Raw genomic sequence first — 19,196 nt, 5'->3', positions numbered from 1 at the left:
ACATGCTCTGAAAAGACGAATCAAGGGAAGGTTTAATGGGATGATACTCTTTGCAGGCTAATTCCGTCATTGTGTATGTAAATATGTGTGTGTGTGTGTGTGTGTGTGTGTGTGTGTGTGTGTGTGTGTGGCTTAGTAAAACCCAGCCCCCCATGCGACATGGACTGTGATAATGCTCATGGGGAGAGGTGTAGGTTCAAACTGCATGAGTGAGAGCATTCCCTTCCCACCAATACTCAGGAGGGGAAGAGGAGTCTTTTGGTGATCTGGGCTCAGATGGTCTTAGAGAGTATGTGGAAGAGGCACCCAGATCCAAAGCTCCTTGAGGTGAGGAAAGAATCTTTGTTTAGTTCACTGATACCCTGCATCCCTAAAATGATGTCTGCCACATAGCAGGGTTAGTGCTTGTCGAATAATGAAATGACTAGGTTTTTTTTTTTTTTTTTTAATTTGACAAACTTTAAAAAAAAAAAGTTTTGGAGGTAGAGTTTAGTGATTCATCAGTTGTATCTAACACCCAGTGTTTTCCTTAATGCCCGTCAACGAGTTACCCCATTCCACTCCCGCCCACCTCCCCTCCAGCAACCCTCAGTTTGCTTCCTATAACCAGCATCTCTTACGGTTTGTGGTTGAAATTATAAGCCAGTTCGAACTGGCCAAGATGTGCTGTGAGCTTGAACTAAGAGGGATTTAACTCAAGCCGTGCCCCAGCCCAGGGCTCTGCGGGGAATTCTCAAGGCTCCCCCAGGAAGGGGGGTGGGGAGTGGGGACTGGGCCCCGGCCTGTACGAAGCTCCAATGGCGCCACCGTGTGGTCATCGAGGTGAAACATCGCAGCCAAGCCGGCCCTGCCCTAAGGGCTGAGAAAGCTCAGGGATATGAAAACTCACGGAGGGTTAGAAACTTCTCCACAGAGAAGTGGTTCAAACCCAAGTGGTAGTGGCTGTGGAGCTCAGATATTCCCACCGCACACCTTCTCTATACCTAGAAGGTGGTTGATTAATAAACACTCATTACAGAGAAGAATTTTGAGATTCCTTTCTAGTTATGATTTGGCCTCAGGCCACAGGACAGGAAGAGTCCTGCCCCTTTCCTAAGGCGGGGCAGGTGGTTATTGGAGAGGGCTATTTAGAAAAATTTTAACTTCCAGTTTTGTTGAGATATAATTGACATACAGCTCTGTATAAGCTTAGGGTAGACAGCATCATGATTTGACATATATATATTGCAAAATCATTACCACAGTAAGTTTAGTTAGGAGAAAGCTATTTTTTAGCAAAGAAATTAAAAGCGTATTCAAGAGCAGAGAGGCTAGAACAAACAAATATTCCCCATGTGCTCATCTCCTAGATCCAAAAACCATCAAGAGCTTGCCCCACGGGCTCCACCCCATTCTTTCTTCTTCTTTGGGGGATTATTTTAAGGCAAATGCCAGTCCTTAGGTCATTTCACTCTTACATACCTCAGGATGAATCTCTAAAAAAGAAAGATCACTTTTTACATACCCTGGATGTACAAATTCATTCACAAATTCACCCTGATTCCCTGATATCCTCCAACACCTAGTCCATAATGAAATTGTCTCAAAAGTGGTTTTTAGAGTTGTTTTTTTCAGATCAGTATCCCAACAAGGTCAACACAGTAGCATGAGGTTTCTACAAGTCCTCTTGTCTAGAGCATGGCACCATGCTGCTGATTTATTGTGGGAACTGTATTTGTCCTGCACTGTGTTCTTCCAGTCCTTGTGTCCCTCTACATGGAAGTGACCCTGCGTCCTTGACTGGAGTCAAAGTCAGCTTTGTGGGGAGGGATGGGAATGGATCACAGATGCGACAGGGTTCTCCCTACGACATCACATGATTCAATGTCTAGTTGTCCCACTTTGGGTGGGTCCAGGGGAGGACAGCTTAATGCCTTCGTTGAAAAGTTCCCCATCAACCTCTCATCTAAATGTTTTTGACCATTGATGACCATTGTCTGAATAGTTTCATTAGGGGTTACAGAGTGATAGTCTTCTTCTAATCCCATAATATCTTCCGTATTTGTTAGCTAGAATTCTTTCATAAAGAACTCTCCTCTCTTCAGTGCTTTTTATTCTGATGTGCACACTGATCTGCCAGAAAGGCAGAATGAATGTCAATTCTTTTCTTTCCTTTTTAGTACAGGGCATTAGTGCACTAAACACTTCTAATGATGTCCCAAAGACATCTTTTGTGTGTGCGGGGGATGACTTTCGTTAAGTATCACTACAAACACATGGGTTTACCTATAGATGTTTGTATTTCAAGTAATTTTCATCATTATTCTTTTGTGTGCTCAAATTTTCTCATCTTTGGCTAAGGGGAGTCTTTCACGTTAACCTCTCTGTCCTTTTGATATTAGTCATTTGTTGTGATGACGTCTTTGCTTTCTGGCTCAAGATATCTTGACTCATCATGAATATTCCTTGCTTCCAGTTGGGAATCAGCCACTCCTCCAAGGCACCTTCATTGGAGGAAACATTTTTAGGTTATATTCTAGTTCCTCTGCCCCCCCACCCCCCCCCCGCCATCCTCATGCTCCTTTCTCAAAGGAAGGGAGGGAGGAATGGGGAAGGAAGGCCAAATTGGAGGAGGAGGGAGGAGGAGGAGAAGTAAAAAATGTCTAACAGGATTGGTGATAGCCTGCCATTTTGGGGCCCTCTTTATTGGTAGATGAAATCTCTTTGCTCAAAGTTGCTACTTCTATGGCCCTCTTTGGCTTTGCCTGTGCCTTCTCTGTGGGATTTCTTTTCCTTCTGCCCCGCATGCATCTTCGTTTCTAGTTGCGTGTGTTCTCACCATGTGACAAGCAGCCCACCAGGGCAGGGAACTTCACTGCTCCTAGAGGGTGGTGCCTCCTACTTCTCTGTTCCACTTGCTGCTAGATACAGAGGAAGGTCCTAGGGACCCTGTGCTCATGGCTGGATGGGTAAGTGGGTTGGTATCCAGATGCCTTACAGCCCCAGCCACTCTCTCTTGGTGCCTCCGAAAGTGAGGGTCGCAAAGCCTAGGCTTGCGATGGACATTAAGGAGCCCACTTCTTCGATCTGAGACCGGTTTTCTGACACAGTGAACCAGTAGCCTTGCATCGGGAAGGGGTGGGGGGTAACATTTAGTGTGGGCCTGGAATAACAGTGATATTCTTTTGCTCAACTGGCCTGGTTCTAGGATGTCAGCTCCATCGCCAGAACTCAGGAGGGGCACCAAATACTGCCAACACCAGTCAGGGGGTAATACGTTAACGAAAATATTCGGAGTTGGATGTCAGCCAGAGCAGGTTAACAGATTAGCTCACTGAAGGTCAGACTTGCTGGCTGAGAGGCTTGGTGTTTCGGAGCCTTAGACCAGATGGCAAACTCTTCAAGATGAGAGGCTCATCAATGGTTTACATTTGAGATGAATCTGTTTCTCTGGAAAGATTTCCTAAGGTTAGAGGAAACTGAATTTTCATAGCCAACTCTATTGATCTCCTGGAGAGAGCCAATAACAAAAAAGAAATTATTTTAAAGTGACACAACAGATAAGATTCCTGGAATCAATAATTCACAAAAATGGGGAGTACAGCTGGCCGCTCTCACAGCAGCGACAATAAATTGTGCCGTGTCACTGCTGCCCTCCTGCTTGTGTGGAGATTGGTGGTAGTTACTTCTGATTTATTTCCTATCCAAAAAGAATCCAAAGGATTCCAAGGTTTAAGTCTTTTTTTTTTTTTTTTTTTTTTGCCACAGATGAATTCCTTACCCAGGCACTTTCCTCCATATGATTGCTTTTGAACTCCTAGTAACTCTGTGCAGCAGAATTATTCCCTTCCTGCTAATGAGAACACTGACTCTTAAAGAAGGTGATGGACATACTTGTCTATTTGCAACACAGAAGCTCTGGGAGGCAGTACTGGAAAAGTATCTGACCTCATTTACTGTGTTCCTTCCACTACATTGTCATTTTTTTTCCCCTGGACATATAATCTCCTAACTGGTCAGGCAGCCTTTATCCATTTCCAACTGCCCAACCAGCTAAAGATGAATAATTGATCATATCTGCTACATTTATTCTGATCGGGGCCCCTTTGTGGCTTTCCCTGAATGTCTGCATAAATTCCTGCTCTGAGAGCTCTTCATGGTCGGCTCTGGCTCATGGGAATCAAGATTCTTCACGTGGGGTCTCTGTTTTGTGCGGACCGAAGGATTCAGCTGCAAAACCAGGGCTATGAACCCAAAGCTAGATTTTCCTGTTCTGAAAAGGGCCAGTGAGACTCTTGGAAATTAACTCTGGGCAAGAACGTGGTTCTACAAAGCTCGGTTCAGTTTTAACTGTTCGCCAGCGCATGGTGCAATTGCTTCTAACCCTCCCGAGAACAGAAGCTTTTACCGGAGGCAAAAGGGTTCACCGCAATTCAAGCTGTGCCTTGTTTTCTATTTCTAAGCAAGTCTATTCACACGTCTGAATAATGTCCTCAAGGCAAAGAGAAGAATCCTAATGTTTCTGTTTTCGGTTTTGACACGCGTGAAAATCTTTAAGTAGCAGAAGCAATTCTCCCCCCTTGGATTTTAAAGGCAATTGTGTCTACTGTCTTGAGCAAGTCATGGCAAGTGACGGCTATTGCAGAAGCAGTTTCTAAGCCCTGGCTGCCTTCCTACCATTCAGCCCCTGGCCTGATGCCTTAAGGGCCAAACCAACACCTATTTCTCAGAGATGGTACTAGTTTCCCCATAAATCACCAGGCGCTTGGGTTTATTCCTACAGACACTACTGGGGCAGCTCTCTTCCTTTAAACCTGATAATTCAAGGAATGCTGGCTTTGAGGATAATCCTATACGCCTTGTGGGGCTGGAAGGGGGGAAAAAAAGTTATGGCCTTCCCAACTGCATCCTTCCAGCCCAAGAGGAAGTGATTTCAGTTTTCGCCACTCAAAGTGGGCATCAAGACAAGTTGGGTCGGAAAAGGCAGCTGCTGCCCTCCTGTCTGGGGAGCCTCGTTGGCAGAGGAGAGCAAGGGACAGCTGCTTCAAACACTGCCTCCTGCTGCTTCCTGGCAAGCGTATGGCACTACGGACTTGAAAAGTAGAGGCTCAACAAGGAGAGATTCAGTAGGTTGGAGTCTGGCTCTAAGTAGGAGCAAGTAAGGGCTGACTTGGCCCTTGGAGAGCCGAGTACTAGGCAAGGGAGTGTCACAGTTCTTAAGATCTGAGGTGGATTTATGTGCCGCTTCCCCCATTCATGTCAGAACAACGTCACCTCTCCCATTTCACACAACATCAAACAGAAAAGAGCTAGATCTGTCTCCAGGTTCTCCAGGAGATCAAACCGAGCCATGGGCACCTTGGTCCCCTAGTTATTGCCAACTCTGTGGTCTGTGGTCAGAGAAGGCAGTTAGTTAGTTATAACAGGATGTCTGGAGGCCAGCGCCGAGGAAGTCATGGCCAGTTATCAGGAAGTTCAGAGGCCCATCCTGGCAGCACTCGCAAGAAGGTGGACCAAACCAGACAAGCCCAAGATGGCGGATGCCATGACAGGAAACCCCTGACCAAGGAAGGAAGGAAACACAAGAAACTCTGCATCTCCACCCCCTGTTAACAACTGCCAATAAAAGACAAAAATCCAAACTCCAGGGTGCCCAAGAGCTCTCTCTCTCTCGCTTGCCCAATCTCACATCTCCAGAGTATACTTTCACTTTAATACACTTCAATGTTTGTGTCACTTGTCCACCATTTTGTGTGTCGTCTACTCTTGGATTCTTCCATAAGGAGACCAAGAACCTTTGGCAACATCTTTGGGATAAACTGAGTGGAGGCCCCAGGGCCCAGGGTCTCTTTCCTGAAGAAGAAGGGTCTTCTTTCACCCAGCAACCCTGTCCTGGTCCCTTCTCCTTGCCAGAGCCACTGCCAAGTTAGCTGGCTGGCAGCATCTCCGTTCCAGGGTTTTTCTCAGGACTGCCCACTGGTTACTCAGCACTTTCTCCTTCTGCTTCTGCTTTCAGGCTCCCAGCTCTGCCCTGGCCTGGCTCTCCTCCCGTTCTTGACCCTTCCCAATTCCCTCTGCACCCCACCGACCTCCGTTCTCCTCAGGTCTATGGGCCTCCTCGCTCCAGGGGCCACCTGCTTCGTTGGGTGGGAGGCATGCCTTCTGCTCACCCCCTGGGCCTGTGGGAAATCAGGGCCAGGATCTTGCTGCCATTCAGGAAGCATGACAAGTTACATACAACAGACCAGACCCTTGCTGCACTGAGCACTGACAGTCTCGATTTTATTCCTCATTCCAGGTGTTGCTGTGGTCAGACACGTTAAAGATCCTCAGAACAAGGAGAGAGCTCTGTGTCTGTCTAAGGGAAAGAAAGAGACAAGCCCTAGGCAAGACCATTATCAATGTACTCCTTACAACAGCCAGACAGGTCAGAGGACAGCACAGTGGGGAAGGAAGACGTTAAGCAGGCTACTCTCCAAGGACCAGGGGACCAGAGTGACCCTCAGAGAGCATGCCATTTGTAAGTGAACATCCTAGATAAAATACAATATCTTACAACCTATAAATGAATATATTTGATCACCACAGAGAGACATAAAAACATCAGGAAGACATGCATGATCTCCGGCCAGGAGCTAGACTTAAGGGAAGCTATTAACATTTCTGAAGAGGTCCTCGACCAAGTGCCAAGATGAAGATCAAAAACTAGGAAGTAAGGCACACTGGAGCCCTGACACCGCCTGAGGGTCATCGGGGTCTGGGGGGCTGTAACTTTGTTAGGATTTACATTTCTAGTGCTCAGAGCTCAGGCCCAGCCAAGGCGGATGGCAACTTGCTGAAAGGTAGTGAGATGCAGACTGAGCTCGGCCAGGTAGAGTTGCAGATGAAAAGATGACCTCAGAGGCTTGGCTTTTATTTCTCTATAAGTCATTGGGCAGCTTTAATCCCAGCCCGGAAATCTTATTCTGGCATTCTTGCTTCCCTCCTCCCTTGCACTGCCACTGACTGAGACATATTATCCCTTTGGACAAGCTTTATCATCCCATGGTCACTCCCCTTCATAGGGTTAAACAAGTATAGGAAAATTTTTGACATGAGCTAATCATTTCTTTAAGAATTATATCGGGACCTCTGGGTGGCTCAGTGTTAAGTGACTGACTCCTGATTTTGGCTCAGGTCATGATCTCAGGCTTGTTCGAAGGAGTCCTGTGACCAGCCCCAGGCTCACCTGGGAGTCTGCTTAAGATTGTCACCCTCTGCCCCTCCCCCCTCAAACAAACAAACAAATAGATCTTTTTAAAAAAGAACTATATCTTTTATATTGCATTGCCCCTGTATGTTTTAATAGGAGCATAGACAAAGGAAGCTGGGGGAATCCATTCTGAGGACTGTCAGGTCAGAATACCATTACTTATTTAAAGCATATAACGCAGACTCCAACCCTTATTCTACAATTCCACGTTCCCCCAACAGCCTTCTGATGATCAGCTGGCCTGGTTTTACAGGGAGAGCATATGTTCATCAGACTGAGGTAGTGACTGGTAACTAGACACACATCCATCTGTCTGCACACAGATTTCCATTCTGGTTTACATCTCCATCTCGGGGGCTCTGAGGCTGAATCCGCTCTTTAGGCTGGGAGGCTGTGGAGACCTCATTTTCTGGGTGTCTGCCTGGCTGAGGCGAGACTCTGAAGGACGGCGACTTCCCCAGGGGCAATGCTATTTGTGACGGCTCCTCTCCTGAGCAGGATCCTGCCCTCTCCTTTGCTAAAGGAGAAAACCAAGGTTCTGAGAAGGGACATGGCTGATGCCTGTCAGACTGTGACCAAACCTCGGTCTGCCTGACGACGAAGACTGTGTTCTTTCTAATTTACCCCTCTTCGCCTGCAGGAAGAGAAACTGAAGCAAAGAGGGGTAGGCAAAAGCAGAAGGTGCGTCTATCCAGTGTGTCATTTTTAGCTTCTCGTGACTTCCACAGTAAGACAACTCAACACAAGCTATTTGGAGAAGGTCGAGGCCTGCCATGAGCACTCATCTGATCTGGAGTACCAACTCCAAATATCTGGTGAAGAAAGACACTTGTATCTGAATAAGATATGTTCTGCCATTTCGCATTTCCTCCTGGGGTTGAGCCTCGCTTCTCGACTCGGGGAGAATACTGAAGAAGGAGCTGGCATCAGGCACTGCAAGGGACACTCCTTACAAAGACAAGAACAACTTTCTCATATCAAGAAAAACAAAGTTCCCCTCTCAAAGCATTCAGATACATTGAAAATGCAAGTTGAACTTGGCTGGGGGAAAAGCTGACAGCAGCCAAAGCAGCTATAAGAAATAAAGGGGGTCCTAACAGGTGATTTCAATGTCCCAGGGTCATGCCACCAGCAGTCATAAATAAACACAGATGTTGAAAAAGGATTTTAAAAAACCTTTCTGTAAAATGTAAATATAAATAACTGCATACAGTTAAGGAATATAATTTTATTTAAAAACACAAATGACAGGGCAAAAGGAAAGGTTCACATGACCAAAAATAAAAAGGCCAAATGTTCTGAATGTGGGGAACTTTCTACTCTACAGAAGAAAAATCTTTTTTGCTTCAAAGTATGCAAAGAAGTAAGGCGAGACTTCATCTCAGAAATAGATTAAGTGGACATAAAGGATATTTAAGCATCAGAAGGGAAAGTAGGGTTATCAATGAATATAGCCAAGATCACAGGCTCCTTATCTGCAAAGAGAAAGAATGTGGGATAAGCTATAGTACAAACCAGAATTCATTTTGAAGATAAAACCCAGAAGCTGCAGAGCCGAAGATACAACCTCATTTCCTTTTTCCCCTGCCACCCAGCTGCTGCCAATGATTTCACTGAAACAGAATCATCACCTTCTTTAGCAAAACCTAAAGGTGTGATCCTCAGTCTTTATGGCACTAAAGAATCCACTGCAGTCCCAGAAAATGCTGAGCAGGCAAGTCTGGGTGGGGTTTAGAAAACTGAATTTTAATAAGCATGCCATGTAATCATGGACGAGATCATCAGAGGTTTTTACTGCGAACTACTGTCTAAGGGAGCAGTCTGCCAACCTTTGATTAAGACCCATTAATAAATTCTGAAATCAGCTTAATACGATAGCATTTGACAAAAGAATAAAGAAAAAATAGAAAATGTTTGGCATAACCGTGCAATCAAGTTCTGGATGCATTCATATATGAATGTGGATGTTTGCATGTCCTGAATTGTGAGGTAAGACATGTTTCGGATCATCTCAGCCAACAAATACTGAGGGAACCCGAGTATCAGTTCCCTGTGACCCCCTCGGCCCCCACCCCCCCACCCTACTAAATATCAAATCATCTTGCCAGCTCTAACTTCCTTCCCCATCCACACAGCCGAAAAAGGAAGTGGGGCTGTGTTTCCACGTTGGTTCCAAGTGTCATGGAGGACAACTAGCTTTTGGGGTCCAGGAGAGAATGCAGACACTTGCCCAGACCTGGAAGAGCCACAGATAACAGCAGATGACGTGAAGTGAAAGAAAACCGTACAGACCCTGACCCGAGCTTGGGACTTTCTGAAGGTCTGAAGGAAGAGAAGGAATGGAGGCCTGAGCGGAAAGTCACAGGTAAACAAGGGAAAGAAGTTGAAACTCAAGAAAGTGGAAGAGAAGCCCACACTGTATTCTTCATGTTTGAAGATGGTTTTAGTAAAACGTCAGCCAGGGATGGAACTGCCTTTGCTTTTTGTTTTTTTCTCCCCAGGAATGAGGATGGACACTTGCCCATTCATAGACATCCTCTTGACCCAGCTTCTCATGAAACACAGTATGAGTTTGGAGGTGCTGGCTCAGACAGGAGCAGATCTGCAACTGTCCTCAAGGAGACAGGTTTCACCAAGCAGCCAACAGCCATGTTTCTTATGACACCCAGCCTGGTGTACCATCAACCTCATCTGGCCCTCCGCCCTGGTCTCTGCAGTCCCTTGGGAATTCCTCTACCAGATCCATTTAGAAATGTTCACAAAAGGGGCTCAGGGAACTGAAAACCAGCCCTCATCCCACCCATCAAGCCTTGCACCCAGCTCAGGATTATCTTCAACTTGAAGAAGGAACGTTTTCTAATTCCTTGGCCCTTCCCCATGCCACCATCCACCAGAGTGCCTTTCCCTCATTTTTACAAAGGAAAAATAGGCTAAAAAACAAACTCTAGGCTAGGAGCACCCCGCTGGGAGGATAGTTCAAGTCCATCCACAAGTCACTGTCCTTTTTCATGGCGTCAGGCAATCCCGCGGTGTTCAAAAGTCACCCACATGCAGGGTACAAGCATGACCAGCAGTCCGAGTGACTTCTCTCACACACTTCAGCACCGGAGAACATACTTAACAGCCAACACGTGGACAGCCCGACAGAGTAACCGAATCACTTACAAAAGGAAAAGATACCCGGGACATGAGCAGACAGCCACTCCCAGAATCCCACACTGCCAGCTCAAACTCCCCCGCTGCCTTCACTTCCTTAGATCTTTTTTCCCTTGTGCCTTAGGATGCCCAGGACACCATCTCCTTTTGAGAGTCCTCTTTGTTAGGGACTGATTCAGAAGGAAAGCGAAACTACATGGAAGACACGCTTATTGTCCCCACTGAAGGGGCTGTTTGAAGTGAAGGCAAAAAGAAGCATCCCGTGGATTAGGTCTTGGCCCATCTGTGTGTGTGAGCTGGTGGCCTCCTGATCATACTCTGCAACACAATGTTGCCTCAGTCCACATGCTGCTACCCATCATGTTGGGATGTGGAGGCCTTCTTAAAAACATAACATCGATTTTCAGCACAGGCACTTTTTTTAAACCTCAGCTCCAATGACTGGCACACCCAATTTCTCATCATTATTTTTGCTAAATGCTTTCAGTGCAGGAGGGATGGGCTGACGGGTCTTTGTACCGGTGGCTATCAATATTCTCCCTTTGAGGCAAGTGCCTCACTCTAGAAGGATAAATGACTCTATTTTATGCCTGCTATTTCCTGATCTTACAGATGGAGATAATACATACCTGCTAAGAAGGGCTGTTGTAAGGGCTAAAAATATACAGAATATAACATATAATAGGAACTCAATACATGCTGGTGTCCTTTCCCTTTGGGGCTGAAGGATGGGTCTGGGCAAGAGAACTGGAGAAGAAGGGTGGGCAGTTTTCTTGGAGAAGAAGGGTGGGCAGTTTTCTTAGACACCTGAGGGAATTGGGTGAGGCTCACTTCTTCCTGGTATGACTGAACTCACACGTAATCCCCAGAGAGGACCTTATGGCCCCCTCGTGGGCTTTGTCAATTAGCATCTTAGGTCATTTGGCAGGCAGTGGTGGCTGGTATGTTCCAAAGAGATGCCTCGATGCGGGGAAACTGAATAAACTAGGTAACCTGTGACATGGGTCTACACCTGGGACCCCCCACCCTAAATACCTGACACTTCTCTGCTTTTCTGTAAGTCTGTAGTTTCCCTGAAGGCACAAGGCTCTAAATTCCAGGCTTTGGTCACTTTAGGATGTTTGCATTCCCTCAGCATGCCATTTGCACAAGCTTCCTTCTGGGCTTGGAATGCCCTCCCGTCCTCACCTTCCTGCAAGGTCCACACCCACTTCGAAGAAGCCTTTCCTGTTTCTTCTGTAGTGGTTGAGGGTCTAACCTCTGTCCCCCAAAGCAGCCGAGTCTTGCCTCTCTCATTGTACCTACCTCATTTCTCTTCCCACTGTTTCCCAGACTGTCTCCCCGTTAGACTCTGGGCCCCTCAGGGGTGCACAATACACTGGGTCAGTGACTGAATGGGCAGAACACGTATGAATGAGCCAATGAGCCGTCAAACAATGAACCCAGGATTGGAACACAGGGTTCAGAACTCAACTTCCTGTTCTAGTCTCTTTCACTACATCCTTTGTCAGCTGCAAAATAAATAGCTTCAAGAAGATATAAAGTATCTTTTATAGGGTGCTTGGGGAAATGGAAGACTTCAGAGAAAAAAAGGAGGGGCTGGCCTGTTACCTCCTCTCAATCCAACATTTACTTGCTTTTCTGGGTAAGACATAACTGATTACTCGTTAACAGAGTATCAACTACAGAGAGGATCTTGGTTCTCAAGAAAAGTGGGGTGAGATTATGGCTGTCTATCCATCCTTATGTATTAACTAAAAATAAAACATTAGTTCCATGGAAAAAAATCAGAGACATCCCCTGACCACTGCTCTCCTCGTCCCAGGATTCTTACATCTGCCTTGTTTAAACTCGTCAGATTAAAGAGTAAGCATTCCTACATTCAACCCGAAACTCATTTTCAATGAAGCTACAAGCGTAGGACATTTAGAAAATCCTTCTCCCACTTCCAAAGAGGTTGGAATGACAAACCAGTTCATCTAAACTCCATAGGATCCGGAAGCTTCCCACTTTTCGAAGAAGAGTCTGGCCATAAATCAACTTTTAGTAAATTCACAGCTCCAAAGCAAATTGTCCCTGCTCTACAGGACAACCTCCCGAAGATCACATTTGGAGAACAGAGTCTCCGATGATTGGCCTTTAGGCTCTGGCTTCTTTCCCTGGCTGAGCCCTTGGTAGAGCGTCATTCCCATGCTTGCACCCGGGCACTCACACTGGGCAGAATGGCCGCTAAAAGGGATTAAGGAAAGGGAAGAGAGCATCCTGACCTTGTGCAGCTCCACAGGAGTCGGGGACATGATCTCCTTGATTTCTTGTTTCATTTTTCTCAGGGGGACAGACTTTCTGCCCACATCTGTGGGCAGAGTGTTGCTCCGAGTTGTTTGGCTATAGTGTGGCCGTGAGCTGCTCCGTTCCTGGAAGCTGGCCTGTCGCCCCAGCTGACTGCGAGGTGATGGGGCCTCATGATTCAGACTCGTCGTGCTCCCCGACATGATTGTTGCCTGTGGCATTGACAATTTTCAGAAACAATTAAGCTGCAGACTGAGAAAAGGGTTTGGTTGCTTGACACTAAGCACATTTCTCCTTCTGCCCAGTCAAAATACAGTCTCTTCAGGGCACAACCAAAGGCCAGAGAATGGACATACTAACTGAACTATGAAAGTCTGGGAAAATGCTTTCCAAGTGACTTTTATAATGCACATCTCAAATCTAATTTAAGTACTTAAGCCACTGGGTTTATTTAATCAAATACCACCCCTGGCAGTTTTGAGGCAAATTGAAAAGCTCTAACATTTGCTTACTGCAAACTACATTTCAAGCATTAACTTTCCACTGAATGGGCTCCAAAGAAGGGATTCATGAAGCAACTTCAATCTATCTTACAGAAATGGACCAAGGACCTTTCAATGGAATCAGGCAGCCTCTGGCAATGCTGCCTCTAGCCCCACCTAGAGGTAATAATGGGCTAAAACAGGGCTATTCAGAGAGAGGCAACAGCCAATGAGGCCGGCCTACCACTGGTACAGGGTCTTTCCTTTGGCTACGTGGCCTGTCTCAGAAGCTTGTAGAACCAGCCAAGTCTCCACACCATTTGGTGTAGGTCCACATTTTTTAGTTATAGTCTTTGTGGGAGAGCCTCAAAGGCCAAAGAGTAATCATTCATTGTGCTGCTGGATTCAACCCTTTGCTCAAAAGCTGGGAAACCTAGATTGGATTTTACCAGTGAACTGGGAGGTTTGTTCAGTTTCAAATATGTTCATATGTGGGACACCTGGGTGGCTCAGTCGGTTAAGTGCCTGCCTGTGGCTCAGGTCAAATAGGTTCATATGCAAGGAAAGGCAAGATAACACCCCAAATAGGCCTGAATCTTGGAAGTGAAACTAAAAAAGCATCTGAAATTAATGTCATGTTGAGGATGTTCACTTCTCATGGTTAGAAAATGCTAAAATTCTGAAAACATGTCTGTAAGGCAGCTCCACCCTCCTTGGTAGGATGGTCGAACGATGGCAAACCAGCACTGGTGAGTCCGTCTGAGGTCAAGGGACCAGAAAACAAACTCTGCATCTGTGTTGCTGGCTACACTGTGATGCTGAGAGTAGTAGAGTGTCGTTTGTTGAGTCCTTGTGTTCGCCCATGTAAGCCACACAACAATTTTGAGATGGCCACTGTTGTGACTCCCAATTTGTAGGTGCAGACACTGAGCTGACTTACCCAAGGTCACCCAGGTAGTAAATGAGCCAAGGGCACCATCTAAAGTTACTGATTAGGAGGGAACACTGCAAAGTGATCGAGTTCTCATTTGTTATCACTCTAAGATTTTGTAATTCCAAGTCACCTGGTGTTGGCTACATACACACCAGTAATAAGATCTTTGACTGGTAGCCAACTATGGGCACACATGTACATATACCTACCACTCCAATGAAAAAGGAACAAAACCAGTTATTTCATCAATATCCTGACTAGCTCAGTTATTGTACTGACAATTTTGAAAAAGAATATTTTAATCATAAGAAAAACCTTACTGGTCGTTGACCATTTACATGTGCTCAGTACCACATATATGTGTCTATAGAAGATTGTTTAATACTTGTGATGAGTCTCTATGATACAAATTAGAGTTATCATACCTCCCCACCTCAGTCATGGAAAGGGATGCCTGGACAAGGTGAGCAAGCTGCCCACCAGTCTGGGACTGCAGCCCTCACACTCTGATTCCAGGACCCTTATTCTTGCTACCAGGCTGGATTGCTTCCCAGTCAAGTATTTGGTTGAAACATATAAGATTGACTTTTTAGGAGATTAAAAAAAATAAACCAAATGGATTATCCCTATCATGGTTTATTTCAGTTAAATCCCTTTTTAAGATGGAAAGCTTTTGACTACTGGCTTTGTTGGGGGTCATGGGACATCCTTTATTTTATGCCCTTAACTCACCAAAAGCATTTCTCTGTCCACTGTAAGTGACAGCACTCAGTGACTATTTTCTTGCAGTGGCGACCATCTGTTTATGGTTTTTTACCTACTTAGACAAATTATCAGTTTTGTTAACATCTATTTTTTATATTCATTTTTCATGGGACCAATGGGAAACATATTGGAGGTAAAATACTTCATTATTACAGTAGGGAGATACTGGTTTGAGCCTTGGCCACTACAGATGTTCCAAACCTAGAAAGAGTTCTGATGGAAGTACGGTTTCAAAGCACAGCTTGATTGCTTTGTTTAAAGCGAACTTCAACTGAATTACTGCAAAGGAGTATAAAAATTAAAACACAAATATAAAAACTAAAATAAAGCTTAAAATAATTATTTTTTAAATGATCTAAGATTTGTTTTCACTTCAGGATTATCTATTGCCTGTTCCCATTTTGCACAATTCATAATTTATAGCTATAATCCTCTCCCCAAATTATCAACGAGATAACTGATATACATTAAATTTAGAGGGATATATTCAAGGGCTTTCTATCTGATATTTAGTTAAGCCTTCTTCCTATATTAAACAAAAAAAAACCAGTTAAGTCAGTGCTCATTAATAAAAATGGCAATAATAATAATTTCTTTTGAACAATTGTTAAGTGCTATGTTCTGTGTTAAGTGCCACATAATCATTAATCATTATAATCTCCTTATTTTACAGAAGAACAAATATCTGAAAAGACAGATTAAGTAACTTGTCCAAAGTTTTAGTTTGAATTTTTCTCTTTTGTTAAAACTATACATTTTTCAGTGTTAAAGTTGAATCTAAATAATTGCTAGCTAATGGGGAGAATGCCTAGTACAGTTTTCATTTCCATTTCAGTTATAATCATTCTTTATCTCAGCTAATCTTCTACACTTATGATGGTTATAGTATGCTGTAACTTTTAATACTGGGCGTAAATTTCATATGCAGGAAACCTGCTCCAATAATATTTTTTGCCTCATAACATTTACAATCAAGCGATCAGAGTTCATTTAAACTAGTAAATGAATCGTCTTTGCAATACAAGTATAAGTTAGACTCTAATTTACAGATTTGCCAATCATTCTTCCTTGTTTAAGGCTTTAATTTCCTTTTGGCTTATAAATTCAACCCACTTCCTTTCTGGAGTTACAATTTCAAGGGCCACGCCTGCCCGAAGCTATGCTAGAAATAGTTTCTAGGCTATTGCAATGTAACTTCTATGCTCACAGACGTCATTTTCATTAGATAACTCAACCTCTGGGTGAAAACCCAACCTCACTGTGTTACTTTTTACACCACCTTTGTTTTACCTGCTGTAAAAGAAGTTATTAGAAGAATGGCTGCTTCTTTAAAAGAGAAATATCAAAATGCAAAGCAAAGAAGGCGTATGAGCCAAACATGCTTTCAAAAGCAAGGGTATGTTCAAGAATTGTGAATTAAGCTCATTATCCAGTTGGGGCCCCTTCTGCTAATCATTCTACATATAGGAAGTGGTAAAAGTTTAAATAAGCCAGCTGACACTTAAGCATTTTACTTGTTTTGAAAGTTGCCTGAATCAATTGCTAATGTCTTAGTTTAAATTTTATAGCATTATCCATCTCCAGGCCCTTCAACTGTGCTCTGAAGTTTCAGTTCATGCCAGGTAATACTATGATATTTGTAAACTCAAACTAATATTTTCCTTCATAATTCTCTTTGAGGATTCACAAACATTAGAATCACATCAAATATCCACACATGCAATTGAAAAGCAAAATAATATAAAGATGAGTATTCGTTTTAGAATTGCAAGTTCACCCACTTATGCCATTCACATTCCTTATGGTGACTCAGGGACCTCAAATGACATCAAAATAAAAATGAGACTTTTGCCACTCTATTTTTTACAGCTCAGAAAATTTAAAAGAACATAAAAGGAAACAGTCCAGGACCTCCTAGACCAAAGAGTGAATATCGTCAGCAAATTCATGGCTTTGATTAAAGAACTCACCAGGAGTCCAGCTATTATGTTCCATCTTGCCACAACTCCTAGAATTCACACTAAGTTAATACGGAGTCAGGATCTGCAATTACCAGCAAAGCACTGTGTAATATTTTGGCTGCTTTTCACACAGACTGGCCTTTTTCACCAGCTGCGTTGTCATCTACTTTAAGGGCAAAACAAAACAAAATAAAATAAAATTTCCTCTTATGTTCCTCTTCACGATCAAATTAATTGCTATACCAGGTACAAATGAAAACATGCCAAAGAAACCTTTCTAAAGCAGCTCAGAGAATGAGATGCGCCACGGCTGGGGGGCTTAGCTCCCTCCCCAGCGACTCAGTGGCAAACAGGGACAGTCAAGGTTAGCACGGAGCGATGGCAGAAGCCACAAGTCAGTAAGCTCGGGGTGGGGGGTGGAGATGGGGAAATCAATACTTCCAACTGCACTGAATAAAATCAAATTGCTGTCCGGAAGGCAGGGGGCAGGGAAGGCAGCTTCACAAGCAAAAATATAAACATAAAGGGTAGCTACCAAGAGAGTCATGTTTCTCAAAGACACACGCCTGTCAGCTTTCTCCTGTGGAAAGGGGTTAAAGCTTTTAAATGAACTGATGTGATAAATGCAAACTCAAAAGGACCAAAAAAAAAAAAAAAATGAATGTAGAAACAATAAAAGTAAGGAGCAGGACCAAGGCTACCTCGAGTTCTCTCAGAATTCCTGACTGTCCACAGGTTTCCAAATCTTCCAGCGCCTGGGACCAGAAGTTCTCCTCTTGCTCAGCCTCTGAACTGTCGGGAGCCCCTGTAAAACTGTCAGCAGAAAGCACAGCCCGGGGTGAGAACTTTCCAGACATAATCCCAGAATCTCTCTCTTTCCTCTCTCACACACCCAAAAAGCGGGAGATCCGTTTTTGGATCTGGCTTTCTTCAGCCGTAATCTCCAATTGAGGCTGCTTTCGGAAAGGCAAAGTATCTACAAAAAACCGAGGGAAGGACCACGGTCTCATTAGCAGAACCTGCGTGTTCCAGGCCACGGCCCCATGAACTGCGTCAACATGGCGCCCTGGGGGACGAGCTTCTGGCTGCTCTGCCTGCTGAAAGACAAGTCAAATTTCAACAGAAAAATGTTTTCTCACGTATAAATATCAGTGTAGATCATCTAAGAGCTATCAATTTTTATCAATTTCCTTGATATATTTGGTAAGGAACAAAATGCTAAGATACACCTCAATTCAAACTATGGGATCCTTGATGTATTTTTTTAAATGTAAATTAACATGAAGCAACCTTTTAAAGGAAAAGAGAGGAGACTAATCAGAGAGTGAGGACAGGGTTTACAGATACAGGTCTTCCCGTGTGCGACTATTGTTTTCATGAAGGGAAACTGAGTTCTTGCCATGCTGTGGGGTGATGCTCAGGCTCCTGTTGGGCAGGCACAGGTCTCGGAACCCTGTCACAGGGCCGGTGGGGTGATGACAGCGGTTCCTGTCATGCTTCGGATACTAGCGATAGGTGCCATCGGAAGTGGAGAGAGTCAGGTCTGGGCTAATGGCCGCAGGGTGGACAGGCAACAGTTGATGAAAACCTTACCCACTGACTGTGGATCGGTCCCAGTCTTCATTACTCAGCCCCACATCTGGGTAGGTCTGGCTTCGCGGCTTAGTGACTGGGGACAGGCTGCCTCTCTGTTTCGGACCCCTCCACTCGTAAGTGTTGAAGTTGTAGCCTGAGGCCTGAAAGCTAGAGCCTGAAACAAAAATCAGGTGTCACCTTCTGTTTGGTAATTTGTCTTTTTCTGTGGTTTCCATTAGCTCACTCAAGGCAGATGACATTGACCGAATCTGGGTTCAGAAAGGCCATTGAGATAATACTCAAGTCTAACATGCAATACACGTTCACACACGTTCTGTCAGCTGATGCCAACAACGGCTCTGAGGTAAGACCTTCAGACCCAAGTGGGAGAGCCCACTGCGCTGGACCTGTCGGGAGCAAGTTCTAGAAAGTCAGAACCCTGAGCTTCTTGCCCAGATACCCTGTGTGCACCTACAGGACGTGTGAGGGCTTCTTACCCAAGTCTGTCCTTTTGAGAGTGGAATTTGTCACCAGATGTGGGTTCCAGGTCCAACCCACTGGTCCAACCAGTGGCTAAGAAGTTGCTGGTGGCAGGGGTGTGGATGCAGCCTGGCTCTGTGGAGCTTAGGCCCACAAATGTTAGGGATGGGCCCGAGGATGACTCACCCAATGAGAAGTGACATTGTTAGCAGAAGAGGGGTGGAATAAGAATGGTGACAGCAGTAACAATAGGGATCACAGAGTGGGTACTTACACACCTGAAACTTCACTCAGTGCTTGATTTGCATCACCTTATTTATTCT

The 19,196-nt window shown here is 44.7% G+C and overlaps 1 protein-coding gene across 1 annotated transcript in view; it reads right to left on the bottom strand.

The window, feature by feature from the left end:
- The window catches only part of GRIP1 (glutamate receptor interacting protein 1), a 241,064-nt gene that overhangs the window by 8,812 nt on the left and 213,056 nt on the right, over positions 1-19,196 (bottom strand). The window contains exons 19-22 of the mRNA XM_046011787.1: positions 18,412-18,568; positions 17,520-17,631; positions 17,354-17,398; positions 12,655-12,888 (exon numbers count right to left, since the gene is read on the bottom strand). Coding sequence (XP_045867743.1) covers positions 12,655-12,888; positions 17,354-17,398; positions 17,520-17,631; positions 18,412-18,568 — 548 coding nt within the window. The remainder of the gene's footprint in view (positions 1-12,654; positions 12,889-17,353; positions 17,399-17,519; positions 17,632-18,411; positions 18,569-19,196) is intronic.

The sequence above is a fragment of the Meles meles genome, chromosome 7 (genome assembly GCF_922984935.1).
Source record: "Meles meles chromosome 7, mMelMel3.1 paternal haplotype, whole genome shotgun sequence".
In the NCBI taxonomy this organism is placed as follows: Eukaryota; Metazoa; Chordata; class Mammalia; order Carnivora; family Mustelidae; genus Meles; species Meles meles.
The sequence above is the reverse complement of the archived record's forward strand: the minus strand, read 5'-3'. Positions and strand labels throughout refer to the sequence as shown.